Genomic DNA, 19,165 nt, shown 5'->3' with positions numbered 1-19,165 from the left:
GGCCGCCATGAGTCCATGACTGCACTTTCAATTGATTAAGTTATTATATTCTCTGTGTTCCATCCTGCTAGGCTGCTAGCTATAAACTTCACAACTGATCTGGCAGGGTTTCAGAATCAAATACCACATCTATGTGACTTGGAGTTTTCAAATTAAGGAGTTTAAGTACATTCAGTTTCATCAACAAGCTCTTTGATTTGGAAACAGAGTTGGCATATAATGTCGATTGGTTTGGCAAAGAGAAAGATGGTGACAGTTCTGAGCATTGATGGAGGGGGCATTAGAGGCATAATTCCCAGCACCATCCTCGGCTTTCTCGAATCTAAGCTTCAGGTAGACAGTTTGATTCTCAATCTTTCGTGTATATGCATGTATATTTTCTTATAACCAATATCTAATTTGGTATATGGTAGGATTTGGATGGAGCAAATGCAAGAATTGCAGATTACTTTGACATTATCGCCGGAACTAGCACCTGTGGGTTGGTCACCACCATGCTTACAGCTCCCAACAAGAACAATCGACCCATGTATGAAGCAAAGGACATCAACAACTTTTATTTAGAACACTGTCCCCAGATTTTCCCTCAAAAAAGGTCAGTTGATCATCTAGAGCAACTCTAATAACTTTATGGCATCATATATATTAGTTAATTAGTCCTACTTATTGTTTATCCCATAAGTTGCGACCAAATTTGCTCAGCAAATAAGATTTGAATAATTGAAACACTACTAATATGTAATGTACAACCTATTAATTGAAACACTACTAATATATGTAGGAGTACCACTAATTTTTCTTGATATGAAATCTGTATAGTCGGAAAAACTTCTTCACATCGATCACAAATGCAATGAAAGTTATGAAACCGGGGCCAAAATACGATGGGAAGTATCTGCGCTCATTGACAAACGGGCTGCTTGGTGACCTCACTCTCAAGCAGACTTTAACCAATGTGGTCATTCCAACTTTTGATATCAAACACCTTCAGCCTGTGGTTTTCACAACCATCGACGTAGGACAATTCACTTCATATATGATTTAGAATTCATTGCTAATACATGTACTAATTTGTAGCTAAGTAGCCAGTTATACATATTAATACGCTAGAGGTTAAATTTATGGTAGTACAGGCAAAAGAAAATTCATTGAAGAACGCAAAGCTTTCAGATGTCTGCATCAGTACCTCTGCAGCTCCATCTTATCTCCCCCCACACTACTTTGAAGTCAAGGATGACCAGGGAAATATCCGCACGTTTGATCTTGTCGATGGTGGGGTTGCTGCAAACAATCCTGTAAGTAGTTCTGTTTGCCAATACAATCTACATGTTATGTTGTCACGTTATCAATATATATGAGCTCAAACGAGTCCTTGTTTTAATCTTTGGTACCAGTTTATCGGTTTGAGGACATATTGCAATTTCTTGGTAATTTACCATAGTGCTGGAATTAAGGATCTAATGGGTGTATTACATGAATGAACAGACAATGATGGCCATAAGCCACATAAACAGAGAGATGTTGAAGAACAACTCAGAACTGATGGATGCGACTCGGTTGAAAGTGCTGTCATTGGGCACCGGTGCCGCCAAGTATGCAGAGAAGTACAGTGCAGTCGACGCATCAAAATGGGGTTTGGTGAATTGGATGTTTGATAATGGGAGCACACCTTTGCTGGACATTTTTGGCGATGCAAGTTCTGATATGGTTGACTTTCATGTCTCCACTCTCTTCCAGTCCCTCAATGTCAAGGACAATTACCTAAGAATTCAGGTACCTAAAATCACAGACATAACATGTGTAACTGCGCTGTTGCTTACTAGACAAGGTTAACCTGAATTTTATGTTTAAACAAATACTGATTACCTGATCAATTGTTCAGTAGTAAACCCAAAGAATTTCCTACTGGGGGTGGGAAAATTGCCAGTGCCCTATTAACAGATTGAGCTCATAAGATAGGTTGTGTGAGTACTTTTAATTTTGTGGCTGCTAGCATGAGGCTAATAGTTTCTTGATGTTCTGAAAATTATAGGATGACACATTGAGCGGTGAAGTATCATCAGTGGATATTGCAACCGAGAAGAATCTGGAAAGCCTTGTGGCAATCGGAAACGGGTTGCTAAAGAAGCCAGTGTCAAGGGTGAATATGGATACAGGGAGGTATGAGAAATGTGAGGGAGAAGCCACCTATGAAGAAGCACTAGTCCATTTTGCCATAGAGATCTCGGAGGGAAGGAAGCTCAGACAAACCAATTGAAAAGCAACACATACCTTCATTGATTAATTGCTTTCCAAACACATGTTGAGTTAGATTTCTAAGCTCACATGTTCAATAACATCATAAATTTTATTTGAATAAGGTCTCAAGGTCAAACAAATAAAAATGAGAACGCTACTATAAAATATGAGGTGCACCGAGAGAATGTTACTATTTAAACTTTTAGACAATCACCTCGATCGCATCATATTAGAATCTCAATTAGTACATATCCTTTGCTAGCTAGATAACACCATTAAAAAAAGTAGAAAATGAAATTAGATCGGTGCCCGGTCGACCATAAAATCTTTAGTCAGAAGATATGGTGTAGGAATCTGGCAAAATGTCTACAAGGAGTACAAGCTATCTATAGAGTGTTCGTTGCACGAATTAATTTGGAGTAAACTAGTTCATTATTTATAGTATATGCTTCATTTTCATCATGTTCTCCCAGCATTAATTTGCACCAAAATTTCAAACATGTTGAAGGAAAATCGACTTAGTGTGCCTTATCAAACTAGGAATAGCAATAGGAGAGAAGGTTCTAGATTTCCCAATCCTACACGGATTGGTATTCCTTGTAACATTAGAACTAGTACTTTGTAATCCCTATATATAGGGCTCCTATTCTCAATAATAATACACACATCTCTCTCTACAATTCTCTCTCGAATCTATTTTACTTAAACACGTTATCAGCACGAGCCCTAAACCACAAAAGCCAAAAAGCCAAAAAGCCAAAACCCGAAAAGAATTTCATATCGCCAAAAACTGCCGCAGCCCCTAGCCCGTGCTAGCATCGCTGCAGCCTGCCCCGCGTGCGCCCCTGCGCCTACTGCTGCCCCGCCTGCTCCTGCAGCCCTTTCGGCCAGCATACCTGCCAGCCCGCGCGCATACCTGCTAGCGCGCCCCTGCGACCAGCTCTGCTGCTGCCACTGCAGTTTGCCTTCGCTGCTCCTACACCACTACTACCACCGCAGCCCCTGCTGCCCCGCATTCGCTGCACGCATCTACTTGGATTGCTTCGCTCCATCACGCCTGCATCGACACGCGCGTGATCCAAATACAAGTAAGTATTCAAGAGTAAGTTTTGAAGTTCATAAATTTATATACTTATTCTTCTTTTCTCGGGGACTTAAAAACCTCCCTTCTTCTTCATCCCACCTTTCTTATAACGTGGGTTCGATTTTGAGAAAGCGGAATCGTGGGGATTCGCGCTATAAACGAACTAAGAGCGTTCGTAAGACTTCGGACTAAGAGCGTTCGCAAGCATCGATTAACGACCTTATAAACATCATTGTTTCGGTCTAATCCAATTTTCTTGGAAATCGATTTCTTGGTAGCATAGCTCGGAAATCTCAATAATTAGTTGTCGTGGAAGCATTGACTCCGAAACTAACGTGTTCTTGTTTCATCTTTCAGGATGACATACACGAACAAACTCGATTTTGTTCTATTGGATTATGCAGGCAAAAGATATTTATACTGGGCCATTGACATTGTGACCCATCTTACTGCCCAAGATTTATTGCATACAATCCAAGAGCTTTGTCCTATAGAAACAGCTCCAGACCCTCAAACTGAGAAAGATAATTCTAAAGCAATTGCCTTCATGAAACGTCACATGGATAGTGACCTCCAGTTTGAGTTCATAAATGAGGATAGCGCTATAAAGCTTTGGCAAGCGCTTCGCGAACGATATGGCAATGTTCGTGACTCCATCCTTCCGAATACAGAAGCAGAATGGAAAGATCTTCGCTTCTCTGAATTTGACACGGTCATGCTATTTTATTCGGAAGCCCTCCGCATCAGAGTAATGATGCGTCTCTGTGGAAAGATGATCACAGAAGACCAGTTGATTGAGAAAACCCTCAATACCTTCCCCGCCTGTGCTATGAGGTCCTCTGACTTATTCTGGACTCATGTAAATGCAAGACGGATCACAAGTTTCCAACAGCTTATTGAAGCTATGGCCACTGCTGAAAGACATGGCAATGAACTTGTGAAAAGAGAATTTGATAGGCTTCAAGATAGCTATCAAGAGCATCGTCCTATGGCTAGAGAAAGTCGCCATCGACGTCATGATCCATATGATCGAAATGCTCAAGAAGGTAATCGCTCAAGGCGACAATCACACGACCGTAGGAGGCGTGATTTTGAGGGAAATAGGGTTGGAAACCATGGAGCCAACGTTGGCCATGGGCACCACTTTCCAACGCCACCAGTCCTAGGGACTATGCATATTGCGCCAATGCGCCTCAATTAAGGGAGAATCCTCTTTATGGTGTCTATTTCTGATATGGAACGTCTGATCAATGGACCTGAATTTGCAATGTACCTACGGAGGTAGTCGCATCATGGTGATCAAGACTTCGAGTTCACAAAGACTTTAAATCTGGCGATGAAGACAAAATGCGCAGATTTTTATTTATAGTCTTTCATTTTTCCAAGAATTATGTAATGGCAATTATGCCTTAAATCAATAAAATGACTTATTGTATTAACTCTTTCCCTCTAGGCGTACTCAAGAGTACTTGTGATGTCTAGGCAAGGCTTGATCTGAGAGAACGGTTTTAAAAGTGAGCAACGCTCCACCAAAATCTCGCCTTACCTTACCTGGTCACAACCAAATTGAAATTACCGAACGGATTGAGTGACTACGATTTGTCTACGGTTTGATTTTTATGTTGGATTAGATTTTGGTCAAGAAACTTTGATGTAATCATTGGCTATTATTAATAAAGTATCGATTGATTTTTCGAACTTTATTACTTACAAGATGTAAGTGCCAATGATTTTCATGTGGAAACACATTGTGAGAATGAACAAGAGTTCCTTTGCATCACCTCTAATGACTACGGACATAAACGAGTCTTAGAGAAACTTATGTGCCGCTCTAGTGGGTTGTATGCAACCACTATTTGAGTCATTGAATCCAACCATGTCATGAGAAATGATTTATGGGATTCCGACACATATAGGCTTTGGCACGACCGTTTGGGACATCCAGGTTGTGACATGATGATCCGTATATTAAAGACTTCACACGGACATCCCTTTTTCCGAACGAAAGGAAGTAAAACTCGAAATTTGGATCAAGGAGGAGCACCTGCGCCTCACGGCGCCTTCCCCCTTCAAGTCCGGCCACCACTAGCCGGCGCCGCCATCCCCCTGCGGCTCAAGGGTGGCTTTGACGCCACCTCTGCTCCCCTGACTCCAATTTCTACTTCAAAAGTCAATTGTGACTTCATGGTTCAACCAAAATCCTCATTGGTTATTTCTAAAGCCCATTATTCGTTCTGCAAAGCCTGCTCTTTAGCAAAATTAGGATCGAGACCATCCTATGCAAAGGACCCTAAAGAAAATATACCATTCTTGCAAAGAATCCAAGGTGATATTTGTGGACCTATTCAACCATCATGCGGACCATTTCGATATTTTATGGTATTGGTTGATGCATCGACACGCTGGTCACATGTTATGCTATTGTCCACAAGGAACGCTGCATTTGCTAAACTCCTAGCACAAATAATTAAGTTACGGGCTCACCACCCTGATCATCCTATTAAGTCTATAAGATTAGACAATACTGGGGAGTTTACATCAAAAACTTTTGATGAATATTGCATGTCCATTGGGATTGATGTTGAACATCCAGTTCCTCATGTTCACACCCAAAATGGTCTCGCAGAAGCCGCCATTAAACGTCTACAAATGGTTGCTCGAGCATTGGTGATGCGCACCAATCTCCCTATTTCTGCTTGGGGCTATGCAATATTGCATGCAACTGTGCTTATTCGTCTGAGGCCCACTGCCACTCAACCCTTCTCTGCGTCCCAGATGGTTACTGGGTATGAGCCTGATGTCTCACACTTACGCATATTTGGGTGTGCAGTTTATGTGCCTATTGCGCCTCCACAGCGCACCAAAATGTGTCCTCAACGATGATTAGGCATTTATGTTGGATATGATTCTCCAACGATTATCCGCTACATAGAACCCTTGACAGGCGATCTCTTTACCGCTAGATTTGCGGATTGTCACTTCGATGAGACAGTCTTCCCGTCGTTAGGGGGAGATAAGAACATCAATGTTCAACAGGAACGACAGGAATTGTCGTGGTCTGTCCCCACTCTGTCTCATCTTGATCCCCGAACCGCACAGTCCGAAATTGAAGTGCGGAGAATTCTCGATCTTCAGAACGTAGCAGAATCGATGCCTGATGCGTTTTCTGATATCGCTAAAGTGACGAGATCACACATACCTGCTGCAAACGTGCCTGCAAGGATTGATGTCCCTAAAAGTAGAGGACATGACGCCAACTCAAGAATGCATGAGCATGGCGCCAACGTCCCATCTCTCAATGATGGTGACGTTATGGCTAGGTCCACGGCTCCCGCCAGGAAGCGCGGGAGGCCCATAGGTTCGATGGATTCTCGCCCAAGAAAGAAAGCGAGTTTGGCACAGAATAATCCATTAATCATCGATATAAATAATCCATCTCATGAGAATATTCCGGATTATGGTTATGTCCAAGAGACATCATTGGGGGACGCTCCAATGTCAGAACCAACTCCAGAGAATAGAGAGATCTCCATAAATTACACTAGTGTACATGAGATGATGGATAGAAATTCTATGGCGATTGATGATGCATTTGCATATCATATTGCGAAAGGGATTATAGAATATGATGATATCGAACCTCGTTCTGTTGAAGAATGTCAACGAAGAGCAGATTGGCCTAAATGGAAAGATGCGATCCAGGTTGAATTGGATTCACTAACAAAGAGACAGGTATTTGGGCCTGTAACGCAGACACCCCCAAGTGTAAAGCCTGTTGGCCATAAATGGGTCTTTGTTAGAAAGCGTAATGAGAAAAATGAGGTGGTAAGATATAAAGCCCGCCTTGTGGCGCAAGGTTTCTCACAACGCCCTGGAATCGACTACGAGGAGACATATTCTCCCGTAATGGACGTTATAACGTTCCGCTACCTTGTCAGTTTGGTAGTTTCCGAAAAACTTGACATGCAGCTTATGGATGTGGTTACAGCATATCTCTATGGGGATCTAGATTCAGAGATATATATGAAGGTTCCAGATGGACTTCAATTACCCAAATCAAGTGGCTCTAAACCACGGAGCGCGTTTTCAATAAGATTAAAACGCTCACTATATGGATTAAAACAATCTGGACGGATGTGGTATAACCGTCTAAGTGACTACTTGATTGGGAAGGGATATATTAACAATGAAATATGCCCATGCGTGTTCATTAAAAGAACAAGTTCCGGATTTGCAATCGTAGCAGTTTATGTCGATGACATGAACCTAATTGGAACTCTAGATGAGTTAAAGGAAACTGCTAATTACTTGAAATCCGAATTTGAGATGAAAGATCTTGGGAAAACACGGTTTTGTCTCGGTTTAGAACTCGAGCACCGTAGTGATGGGATTTTGATCCATCAGTCTGCATATAATCAGAAAATTCTAAGGCGCTTTAATGAAGATAAAGCAAAGCCTGCGAGTACTCCCATGATCGGCCGTAGTCTTGAGCCCGGAAAAGATCCGTTTCGTCCAAGGGATGAGGACGAAGAACCATTAGAGGCCGAAGTGCCCTATTTGAGTGCAATAGGCGCATTATTGTACTCAGCTCAATGCACAAGACCGGATATCTCATTCGCAGTGAACTTGTTAGCTCGACACAGCTCTGCGCCAACACGCCGCCATTGGATTGGTGTAAAGACAATCTTTCGATACCTAAGAGGTACGATTGATATGGGCCTATTTTATCCCTACAGAGAGACGAGGAACGACGGAAGAATGGGATCGGACCCCATTAGGCATGGAGCCGCCGTCCATAACATGACCGTCGGCCATGTTGTCACCTCCAGCGCCGCAGCCGCCCATGGTGGCCGGCCTCACCCTATTCCCCTCCATCAAAACGACAACAATGTTTTGATGGGATTTGCTGATGCAGGGTACCTCTCTGACCCTCACAAAGGTCGCTCCCAAACTGGTTATGTCTTTACCATGGGAAGCACTGCGATATCTTGGAGGTCTACAAAACAGACCCTTGTTGCTACTTCCTCGAATCATGCAGAGATTATTGCTCTACATGAAGCCGTTCGTGAATGTATATGGCTAAGGTCTGTAATTCGACATATTCAAGGAAGTTGTGGTTTGAAGTCTACCACAGATGAACCTACATGCATTTATGAGGATAATGCAGCTTGTATTGAACAAATGAAGTTAGGCTTCATCAAAGGCGACAACACCAAGCATATATCGCCTAAGTTCTTTTATAATCAACAACAACAATCACTTCTAAATATTGAAGTGAATCAAATCCGATCAGAGGATAATGTAGCGGACTTATTCACTAAGTCGTTACCTAAATCCACCTTCGAGAAACATGTGAAGAGCATCGGATTGAGAAAGTTATCCGAACTCCCACGATTGTAGCAATCAGGGGGAGATATCGACATCAGGGGGAGTTATGATGTCTGCATGTTCGATCTCGAAGAGTGAAGGACGTGTTGTTCTCTTTTTGTCCTTCGACCAGGGTTATTTTTATCCCACAGGGTTTTTGTTACCTGGCAAGGTTTTTAACGAGGCAACGGATGAAGCGTCACCACCAAGTTTGAGCGGCACAAGGGGGAGTGTTGAAGGAAAATCGACTTAGTGTGCCTTATCAAACTAGGAATAGCAATAGGAGAGAAGGTTCTAGATTTCCCAATCCTACACGGATTGGTATTCCTTGTAACATTAGAACTAGTACTTTGTAATCCCTATATATAGGGCTCCTATTCTCAATAATAATACACACATCTCTCTCTACAATTCTCTCTCGAATCTATTTTACTTAAACAAAACAAAAGAAAAAGCAAAAAGAACAAAGAATAAAGAAAAAAGAGCATCAACACAAAATACAGTGAAGATTGGAACATAATTAGATGGAATGTCTTGACTTGATTATGAGGTTGACGACGATAAAAAAAGACTTCTGAGGGCCGGCCGCCATGACTGCTCTGTCAATTTATCAAGTTATTATATTCTTTGTGTTCCATCCTGCTAGCTATAAACTTCACAACTGATCTGGCTGGGTTTCAGCATCAAATACCACATCAACGTGACTTGGAGTTCAATTTCAAACTAAAGAGTTTTAACTACATTCAATTTCATCAACAAGGTCTTTGATTTGGAAACAGAGTTGGTATATAATGTCCATTGGTTTGGCAAAGAGAAAGATGGTGACAGTTCTGAGCATTGATGGAGGTGGCATGAGAGGCATAATTCCCGGCACCATCCTCGGCTTTCTCGAATCTAAGCTTCAGGTAGACAATTTGATTCTCAATCTTTCGTGTATATGCATGTAAATTTTCTTATAATTATGATCTAATTTGGTATATGGTAGGATTGGGATGGAGCAAATGCAAGAATTGCAGATTATTTTGACATAATCGCCGGAACTAGCACCGGGGGATTGGTCACCACCATGCTTACAGCTCCCAGTAAGAACAACCGGCCCATTTATGAAGCAAAGGACATCAACAACTTTTATTTAGAACACTGTCCCCAGATTTTCCCTCAAAAAAGGTATGTTGATCATCTAGAACTACTCTACTAATTAACTTTATGCATGGCATCATACATAATAGTTAATTAGTCCTACTTTATGTTTATCCCATAAGTGAGACCAAATTTGTTCGGCAATAAGATTTGAATAAATGAAGCACTAGCGTAACATGTAATGTACAACTTTAGGGACTGTAGCAGTACTAACTTTTCTTGATCTGAAATCTATGCAGTCGGAAAAAGAAAAACTTCTTCACATCGATAACAAATGCAATGAAGCGGGGGCCAAAATACGATGGGATGTATCTGCGCTCATAGATAAACGGGCTCCTTGGTGATCTCACTCTCAAGCAGACTTTAACTAATGTGGTCATTCCAAGTTTTGATATCAAACACCTTCAGCCTGTGGTTTTCTCAACCATCGATGTAAGACATTTCACTCTTCACATATGATTTGGGATTCATTGCTAATACATGCACTAGTTTCTAGCTAAATAGCCGGTTATGCATATTAATACGTTATAGGTTAAATTTATGGTAGTACAGGCAAAAGAAAATTCATTGAAGAACGCAAAGCTTTCAGATGTCTGCATCAGTACTTCTGCAGCTCCATATTATTTCCCCCCACACTACTTCGCAGTCAAGGATGACCAGGGAAATATCCGCACGTTTGATCTTGTCGATGGTGGGGTTGCTGCAAATAATCCTGTTAGTAGTTTTGTTTGAAAACATTCTAATATGTTATGTTGTCACATTATCAAAATGAGCTTAGACGAGTCCTTGTTATATTTTTTTGTATCTGATTAACGGTTTGATAACATATTGCAATTTCTCAGTAATTTACCATAGTGCTGCAATTAAGGAACTAATGGATTTTATTCCATGAATGAACAGACAATGATGGCCATAAGCCACATAAACAGAGAGATGTTGAAGAACAACTCAGAACCAATAAATGCGAATCGCTTGCAAGTGCTGTCATTGGGCACTGGCGCTGCCAAGTTTGAGGAGAAGTACAGTGTAGTCGAGGCATCAAAATGGGGTTTGGTGAATTGGATGTTTAATAATGGAAGCACACCTTTGCTGGACATTTTTGGGGATGCAAGTTCTGATATGGTTGACTTTCATGTCTCCACTCTCTTCCAGTCCCTCCATGTCAAGGACAATTACCTACGAATTCAGGTACCTAAAGTTACACACAAAATAACATGTATAACTGCGCTGTGCTTACTAGACAAGGTCAACCTGAATTATATGTTTAAACATATACTGATTACCTGATCAATTGTTCAGTAGTAAACCCAATGAATTTCCTAATGGGGGTGGGAAAATCGCCAGTGCCCCTTCTTAGCATATTGAGATCATAAGATAGGTTGTTTGACTTTCAAGTTTGAGGCTGCTCGCATGAGGCTAATAGTTTCTTGATGTTCTGAAAATTATAGGATGACACACTGAGCGGAGATGAATCATCAGTGGATATTGCAACCGAGAAGAATCTGAAAAGCCTTGTGGAGATCGGAAATGTGTTGCTGAAGAAGCCAGTGTCAAGGGTAAATCTCGATACTGGGAGGTACGAGGAATCTGAGGGAGAAGGTACCTACGAAGAAGCACTGGTCGATTTTGCCAAACGGCTCGCGGAGGGAAAGAAGCTCGGGCAAAAGAATTGAAAAGCAACACATACCTTCATTGATTAATTGCTTTCCAATTTCATGTTGAGTTAGATTTCTAAACTCATATGTTCAATAACATCATAAATTTTAGTTGAATAAGGTCTCAAGTTCAAATTCCCATTTCCCTCCGGATCCTGTCCTTGGAGCCCAAAAATCACTACCCTATCAAACTGAAGGGCTGGCTTCAGTAAATGAATAAAATGAACTGGGATAGACACTGTCAATATCAATATTGACAAATTTATAGTAGGTAAGTGATGACGAGGGCTTCATAGTATATAAGACAGACGACCAGATATGCCAATTATTAGCACATTATGCCGCACCACTTTCATGAGCACATACAGTGACCAGCTCGTTAACAACAAAGCACACTTTGGAATATGGTCTGCCATAGTAAGGATTGGTTGGAATTCTCACCAAACAAAACGTTATCAACTAAAAAAAGGTTGCCATAAAAAATAAAGAACAAGCAACAAGCTAGTTAAAGAACAAAACATGAAGAGGATGCTTTAAAAGTAGACAATCAGTGCAGAGGAAAGGCAGAACTTCCCAGAACTCCATTAATGCAAAGAAAAAATTGAATGGAGTCATCATATGATGAGTCAAGATCACCCCACTTGAAGTACAAACCGAGCAAGTGGGACGAAAGCCAAGACAAGCCATTGGGGTCTAAGATGGCAGAACTGATCAAAACCAAGGCAGAGCTCAAGAAAGCTAGAGAGAGCACCATGCAGCTATGGCTAGACTCCAAGCCTCTCATCGACGAGCTTGAAATGCTGAAATCTGGCCTTGCAAGAGCTGAAAACCAGTGTGCCACGCCCAATACTACTATGATATCCGAGCTGAAATCACAGCTCGATGCAACCCATGCATCCATCAAGGCCAAAAAGGAGGACGAACTAAAGGCGAGAAACATGATCGATGAAACAAATCAGGCTTTGGATCAAACACGTCGAGAGATTGTAAGCATCAACTTGGAGACAGATGAAGAACGGAAAGCAATAGCAAGAATGACACAAGACATGCGGCTGAGGAGACAGACTCTACGAACGCTGCATCTTACACTTCGAGCTGTAAGAATCGAAAAGGATGCTATTGCCGCATCAGCAGCAGAAGCTCTTCAGTACATGAACTATTCAGAAATGGATAATTCTACAGTCAACATCAGCCACGAAGAGTACCCTGGCTTGATGAAAAGAGCTCAAGACGAAAACTCTCTTTCAGACTGGCGTATTGTGGTTTGTACAGAACAGAAGCTTACAGCTGAGGCAAGCCGAGACAAAGCTTCGGCAAAACTGAACGAATTGTACTCTCAGCTAACATTAAGAGTAGGAGAAATCAAAGAAGAAGAATATAATGGAGGTGGGCAGACCCCGAGAATTGAGAGCGAAGGCCAAATGATCACAACGGAGAATCAGGGAAGAGTATTACCAAAGCCAACTCCAAGACATCCAAGACAACAGCGGAGAATAAGGCGTGAGAACTACATGAAGCTGGCTGCAAAAGTGAAACCATCTTATTTGCAACAAATAAAACTCTTTTTTGGAGGTGTTTGCCTCAGACCCAAAAATTAAGAAGCATAAGAAAACTGTTCAGATGATTTCATACGAATTCGGAAAGTAGAAATCCAGTTGTGAACAAGAATAAAGTACTATAGTGATGAATGCACTTCAGAACAAAATTTGATTGAAACTCGAATATTCTGATTTTCTCCCTAAAATAAATTGGGCTTGTTTTCTTGCCCTTCCTATGAAACAGAACAAGTCCTGCGAAGATGCCAACATTTTCTAACAAAGACAATCTTATACTCAATCGGAAACAATCAAAACAACAAGGTCAGGGAAGGAGGGAAGCTAACAAGCCGAAGTACTTAGCCAGGCTAATGATTAAGTACTAGTGCACCATATCTATGCCAAAGGATTGTGAATGCCTGCACACGTACTTGTTTAGTAGTAGTTATACTAATTCCTCTGCTCATTATTTAACCGTGAATGCAAGAAAAATATCCCTGTAGGGGAACAGTGGTAATTCTTTGTTACATGCACAAAAATATGGACTGTACTTGAATACGGACAATCAAAAACAAAGAATGCAAAAGAAACAAGCTAACTCTCACTTAATCAGACAGGAGGATCACGGTCTAAGTCTAAATATTCCAACATTGCTGACAGCAAGTGCGCAGCAAGGGGAACTTACTTTGCTCCTTCCTCAAGTTTCCCTCAATACTGAATTGAAGATGAATTTGGTTACCAAATGTTTCACCTGGAAGTTATAAAGGGAGTCTTCACAGGTATTGGGTACCTCCCAGTTGAGGAGATAAAGAATTTCAGATACACCGACGTTTGTTGTGTAGGGACGACAAAACTTCCAAATACACCAACAAGCTTCTTGATTTGAGCAAATCACTCTGAAACACTTTACAACTGCTCATGAAGATTGTTTATTTCTATCCTTTTCTTTTGGTACGGAAAATCGGAAATGATTCGTCCTCACTTGGGACATCGACTCCAAAATCTTGGGTATCAGCCGCACCAGAGTCATCGACTCCAAGCCTCTCAACGACCGCATGAGAGGCGGACACCCAGCCTTGCATGCTCTAGAAGCTTGAATTACAGCTCAAGACAACCAGCACATGCATTTTTTTTCGATGGTAACCAACACATGCATCGAGACCAAAGGGAAACAACTCAAGGCACTAATCATTAATGAAATTAATCACATTTTGGATTATATGGGGCAGATGAAGAACGAATAGTCCTGCGTCTGAGGAGATTCTACAAACCCATCAACTTATCCTCGGAGGTATATGAATTGGAAAGGAAGTGTTCATAAATGGGAGTACCACCCAACCTAAACAGAAAAGGCTGAAAATTGAAATTCTTTTTCAGTCTGGCGTGTTCTGCCTTCCACCAAACGAAGTCGCGATGAGGCAAGCCAAATCAACACTTTTGTGAATGTATTCTCAGAGAAGATCAAGAGTAAGGAAATTATAGAAGATAACGGAGATGAACACAGTTCAGAACAAGGTAATAGCAAACACCAGATCCTAGAATTGGGGTGGTAGGCCAAGTGAACACCAGACAGAATATGCTAACCAGAGTTCAGAACAAGGTAATAGCTAGGCCAAGTCGGACAGAAGAAGGGAAATACTAAGAAGCTGGCTGCAAAAAGGAAACTATCCGTTTTGCAACAAATAAGCTATCCGTTCTGCAACAAATAAGAATTTTCCGGAAAATAAGAAAACTGTTTAAATAGTTTAATATAAATTCAGAAAGTAGAAATTCAGTTTTAAACTGCATTTAAGTGCTACAGACTAGTCTAAGAAAAGGTCAAAGTACTTGAACAAAATTTGATTGAAGCTTGAGTGTTTCTGATATTTCCCCTCAAGTCTTCTGATTGTTTCCTTGCACTTCCTACAAAGCCTGAAAATAGAACGAACTCCATCAAACGTCAAAAATAGATATTTACATATATTATAACATACGGCATGATATCACTATCTTAACTATAAAGACCAACATATGATCAGAGTGATGTAATTAACAATGATAAATTAGTTATGATAAGAACAAAGATATTTTATATGAATATCCCTGACCAACAATAAAGACCTACATACAAAAGTCCGGCCATAGATAATCTAATAACAGGACACACATATTGATACCTGGTATTTCATAGTGCCGATTAAGACTGCAGAAGGAACCAGTTGACTATGTAATTTAGCAAGTGCAAAAGGAATCAAAGTCCATCCATACATGTGCAGCCTCTACATAGCATGAAGTCAGGAACAAACAGTCAGCCCCAGAATTTTGATAGTCACATAGCAGTACTAATGAAAATAAGAACATAAAAACGAAACTCACCTTGTGACTGCCATCATTGGTTAAACATTCGAGAATATGCTCTCTTTTCTCTCTCACTCCTATCAGCTACCTGTAAAAAAATGCTCAACCTTCAAATCACTCACTGGGAGAAAATACCAACTGTCAGGACTCAGGAGAGTAAATCTAAAAACACATGAAGCTCCCTCACCTTCTTTTTAGCAACCAGAAGCTCTTTCTTAATTCCCCCTGCAATAAGAAACACGATAAGAGGACAGGAATTTATCACTGCTAAGCTGACTTCTAGTCATCAACTATAAACACACCAAGTTTTAATAAATTAACCTATTCAATAAAAAAAACTGGCAACCTGGTCCTGAAATCACTTCCCACTACATTGGTTTGATATTGGGAAACTTGCGCTACTTAAGTTTAACTAACTTCAGAAGAAACATAATAAAAGATTTGAAGGATTACATAGGATTCCTAACTTATTTGGGGTAACTTCTATGAGAAATTCTTTAATAGGTCTGGGAGTTATGTAAAATATCTAGCGCTACTGACCATCATTTGGTTCCAATTCCAGTGCCTTCTTGAAGCTTTCAACCGCAGAGTCGATGTCATTTAGTGCCATATATGTCTGCATCCAGCAAGATGCAAAAAGAGTTAGATGATAAACAGCCAAGCGAGCATTATTAAATCAATTGAAGATTATTTTACCTGGCCTTGGCGAAACAACGCCTTCACATTGTCCTCCCAATCACGCAATGCAAAGTCTGTATCCAACAATGCTCCTTCTAGGTCTCCTAATTTCAATCTACAAGCCTGAAAACATAAATTCATGAGTTAATCAATTAGAAATAGGGATATGTGTCTACTTTAAGCTTCCGAACACTACCAAGTTAATCTTCAGAAAGTATTAACAGCTAAAAACACCTATTACAATTATATTTGTAGTTAGCCACTCATCACACCCAAGACTTCTACACCTTATCTACTACAAGGGTGACTTCAAAGGTTGTCATTAACGTCATCACTTGATATACAAGAGTTATAATAGAACATGCAACAAGGTTGAGGTGGTGGTGTGGTACACCAGTAGTCATTTCATTAGGACCCCCAGATATCATGTCATTCAACTATACTTCTGCATGTAGTTCCCATGACACTGGAAGAAGGTGGAATTCCATTCTAATAGAGAAGAACTGTGAGCTAAGAAAGTCACCACCTTTGTGTTTACTCAATATGCAGTCCAAGATTCAAAAGATATCAAAACGCAGCCTCAAGCGAACTTCTGCTTAATATATTAAGCATGCCCCTAATGTCAGCTATAACTAAATCTTAAAGATCACTTCAGAACTCAAAGTGATTAATTAAACAGACAGGCCTCCAGCTTGAAAACCTTCAGTAGTGACCAGCAGCTAAAGGGTTCCTAGGAAAAATAGTAAATAAGACCTCCCACAGAATGGTTTCACACCAAAGACCCTTTACCAACTATAAAGATATCAAATTACTCTAAAAAGAAAACAAAACAATGAATTGCATTGCTTGAAGTTGCAAAACTAAGAACACTACAAATGCAAAGCAGAGTACATCTTATTAGTTACTCGTCAAAAGTACACTTATTTTAGCTTCAAGAAGGTATCTTACTGAGCTATTAGTAAATATCTGAGACTTTGTCTGCCGCAGAGAGGAGCTGTTCTCTGTACAATCACAAACACAAAGTCATCAGACACTGAAAGTACGTGATACTCTAAGGAAAAAGGCAAATGGCTCACCTTCATTGATATCTTCCAACTCCCAGCACAGATCCAAGTATCGCAAAGCCTTGCGATACTTTCTCAGCGCCATCTTATAGTCTTGCTTCTGTAAAAGGGTCGGACACAAACAGATTATATATCATACCAGTGTGACTGAACAAAAAGTACCACAAACTTAAAAGAACAAAACCATCCCAGCAAATCCGCGAAACAATATACCTTGAACTGCTCATTTCCAAGTGCCTTAATCACATTCACAGCACTAACCCACCAAGATATCTCCTCATGTTTCGCATCAAGATCAACGGGCCAATCAGGATAAACATCCCCATCCTTAAAAAAATTACACACCCCATCATCAGCCCCCTCAGCAAGTTCCCCACAATCCGCAATCAAAACCTCCTGAGTGGGAAAATGCTCCCCATCATCTTTAGTACTCACATGCTCAATGGACCTGGCCACCCCCATTCCCTTAATCACCCTCCCAAACACAACATGCTTCCCATCCAGATGGGGAGTCCGAGTAGTGGTAATAAAGAACTGTGAGCCATTACTATCCGGCCCAGTATTCGCCATGGACACCATCCCCTTCCTCTCATGCTTAATCTCAAAATTCTCATCCTCGAATTTCGAGCCGTAAATCGACTCTCCCCCACTCCCATTCCCAGCTGAAATGTCTCCCCCTTGTATCATAAACCCTTTGATAATGCGGTGGAAACCAACCCCCTACAACACCAAATTGCAAAATTAAATTGGAAAAAAAAAACCAAATTCGAAAAATTTTAAAAATTAAACCTCAAAGAGCCCGCCCACCTTGAAATGAAGAGGGACGCCGGTGCTGGGAGCAACGCCCTTCTCACCGGTGCACAGCGCTCTGAAATTCTCCGCGGTTTTCGGAACGACGTCGTTGTAGAGCTCGATGACGATTCTTCCTTCCGGTTCTCCTCCTAGGGTTATGTCAAGGTAACATCTTGGTCTCACCATCTTCTCTGTTTTCGAAACCAGTAGAGAGACTGAAAATTGTGGGGGAGAGAAAGTAAAACCCTAATCCCGCTTTTTATAAAAATTTGAACTGGGTGGGTCTGGATTCTGGGTCTGAGCCTCAGTCTCAGTGCGACTCGGACCCGGGTGGGTTGGCTCGAGTAGGCAGAGAGAGGCGTGCCGAATGTCTCTGTCTCTGTCTCTGTCTCTGTCTGGCTGCTAAAGTCCGCGGTGTTTTTATACTACTCGCCCCGATGACGGGGGTTGGGTTAGGGTGCGGCGCGGGTGTACGGGAGGGGACGCTGATTCCTAGAGTTGGATTGTCGCCAGGTGGTAGAGGTGGGTTTCTGTCCAATTGCGCTAGTTTGGTTTATATTGAGGTGGGACGAGTTTTTGGTCCAGTAAGAAGAGAGAGAGAGAGGAGATAGAAAGTTAGAAACAGAGCAGGGCAAGACACTATTTCTGCAGTGTTTGATGATTCAGAGTGTGCAGAAAAAGAGTAGTGGAGGCCCAGGCTTTAAGTATGGTTGTTCAAATCATGAATTTTCATTGGTGGAACAAGATGGGGATTTTGATTACAATTAGGGGGATGACCATATTAACGTTTTTTTTTGGGTCCTTGACCAAAAGTCCTAAAATGAGCCAAAGTTATCCAACTTACCCCAACAACAGATTTGTATTCCTACTAATCCAATTTGAATTGAAATAATAATTTTACCCTCAGTCTAATTAATGAATTACAACCACATCACTTCTCTCCTCTCTCTCTCTTTCTCACGCAGACTCTCTCTCCGGTCACGACACAGACTCTCTCTCTCTCTCTCTCTCTCTCTCTCTCTCTCACTCACGCTCTGAACCAGTGCACAACCTTCAACTTCGTTCTCTGGTCTGGATGGCCGGCGGCGAGACGAGGACGACGATGACGTCGATGGAGGTGATTCTCGGTGAAGGTGCAGATCCGGCGCCATTGATCGTCGCCGATGTTGGTGGATCGACGGTCGCAATTCAGAGCAAGTTTTGTGAAGGCGTCGAAGCGGAAGAAGAGAGAGAGGATGGTGAGGGCTTTGTTCCTCGATCGTCAACTACCACCGG

General features: G+C 41.4%; 2 protein-coding genes and 1 pseudogene across 3 annotated transcripts; 2 read left to right on the top strand and 1 right to left on the bottom strand.

Annotated features, from left to right (window-relative positions):
- LOC133727348 (patatin-like protein 2) lies at positions 1–2,481 on the top strand. 2 transcript variants are annotated; one of them, XM_062154940.1, is made up of 6 exons: positions 1–333; positions 414–595; positions 820–1,015; positions 1,134–1,295; positions 1,486–1,828; positions 2,033–2,168. In XM_062154940.1, exons 1-6 carry the CDS (start codon positions 220–222, stop codon positions 2,035–2,037), a joined length of 1,002 nt encoding a protein of 333 aa, XP_062010924.1. In that variant the 5' UTR covers positions 1–219; the 3' UTR covers positions 2,038–2,168. The 2 variants fall into 2 exon arrangements, with proteins under 2 accessions (XP_062010924.1, XP_062010923.1); XM_062154939.1 differs by having other exon boundaries at positions 3–333; positions 1,486–1,773; positions 2,033–2,481.
- A 6,769-nt stretch (positions 2,482–9,250) lies between these two features.
- On the top strand, positions 9,251–11,658 carry LOC133727347 (patatin-like protein 2; annotated as a pseudogene).
- Positions 11,659–14,731: 3,073 nt separating this feature from the next.
- LOC133720385 (peptidyl-prolyl cis-trans isomerase CYP40-like) lies at positions 14,732–18,272 on the bottom strand. Its single transcript, XM_062146644.1, has 10 exons — positions 17,906–18,272; positions 17,312–17,818; positions 17,111–17,198; positions 16,983–17,035; positions 16,053–16,157; positions 15,897–15,972; positions 15,544–15,581; positions 15,375–15,444; positions 15,176–15,277; positions 14,732–14,930 (listed from the first exon to the last, which is right to left on the bottom strand). The coding sequence occupies exons 1-8, from the start codon at positions 18,074–18,076 to the stop codon at positions 15,388–15,390; spliced, it is 1,095 nt and encodes a 364-aa protein (XP_062002628.1). The 5' UTR covers positions 18,077–18,272; the 3' UTR covers positions 14,732–14,930; positions 15,176–15,277; positions 15,375–15,387.
- Positions 18,273–19,165: the final 893 nt, after the last annotated feature.

The sequence above is a fragment of the Rosa rugosa genome, chromosome 1, assembly GCF_958449725.1.
Source record: "Rosa rugosa chromosome 1, drRosRugo1.1, whole genome shotgun sequence".
NCBI lineage: Eukaryota > Viridiplantae > Streptophyta > Magnoliopsida > Rosales > Rosaceae > Rosa > Rosa rugosa.
This window is presented reverse-complemented; position numbering and strand designations above follow the sequence as displayed.

What these genes read in the sequence shown, in the direction of transcription:
- LOC133720385 (XM_062146644.1), bottom strand. Translation starts at nt 18,076, where the DNA reads ATGGTGAGACCAAGATGTTACCTTGACATAACCCTAGGAGGAGAACCG. An exon ending in GCGTCCCTCTTCATTTCAAG is followed by an intron (nt 17,819 to 17,905) that starts GTGGGCGGGCTC and finishes TTGGTGTTGTAG; the next exon opens with GGGGTTGGTTTCCACCGCAT. An exon ending in GGAATTGGAACCAAATGATG is followed by an intron (nt 15,582 to 15,896) that starts GTCAGTAGCGCT and finishes TTCTTATTGCAG; the next exon opens with GGGGAATTAAGAAAGAGCTT.
- LOC133727348 (XM_062154939.1), top strand. Translation starts at nt 220, where the DNA reads ATGTCGATTGGTTTGGCAAAGAGAAAGATGGTGACAGTTCTGAGCATT. An exon ending in TTCTCGAATCTAAGCTTCAG is followed by an intron (nt 334 to 413) that starts GTAGACAGTTTG and finishes GGTATATGGTAG; the next exon opens with GATTTGGATGGAGCAAATGC. An exon ending in ACAATTACCTAAGAATTCAG is followed by an intron (nt 1,774 to 2,032) that starts GTACCTAAAATC and finishes TGAAAATTATAG; the next exon opens with GATGACACATTGAGCGGTGA.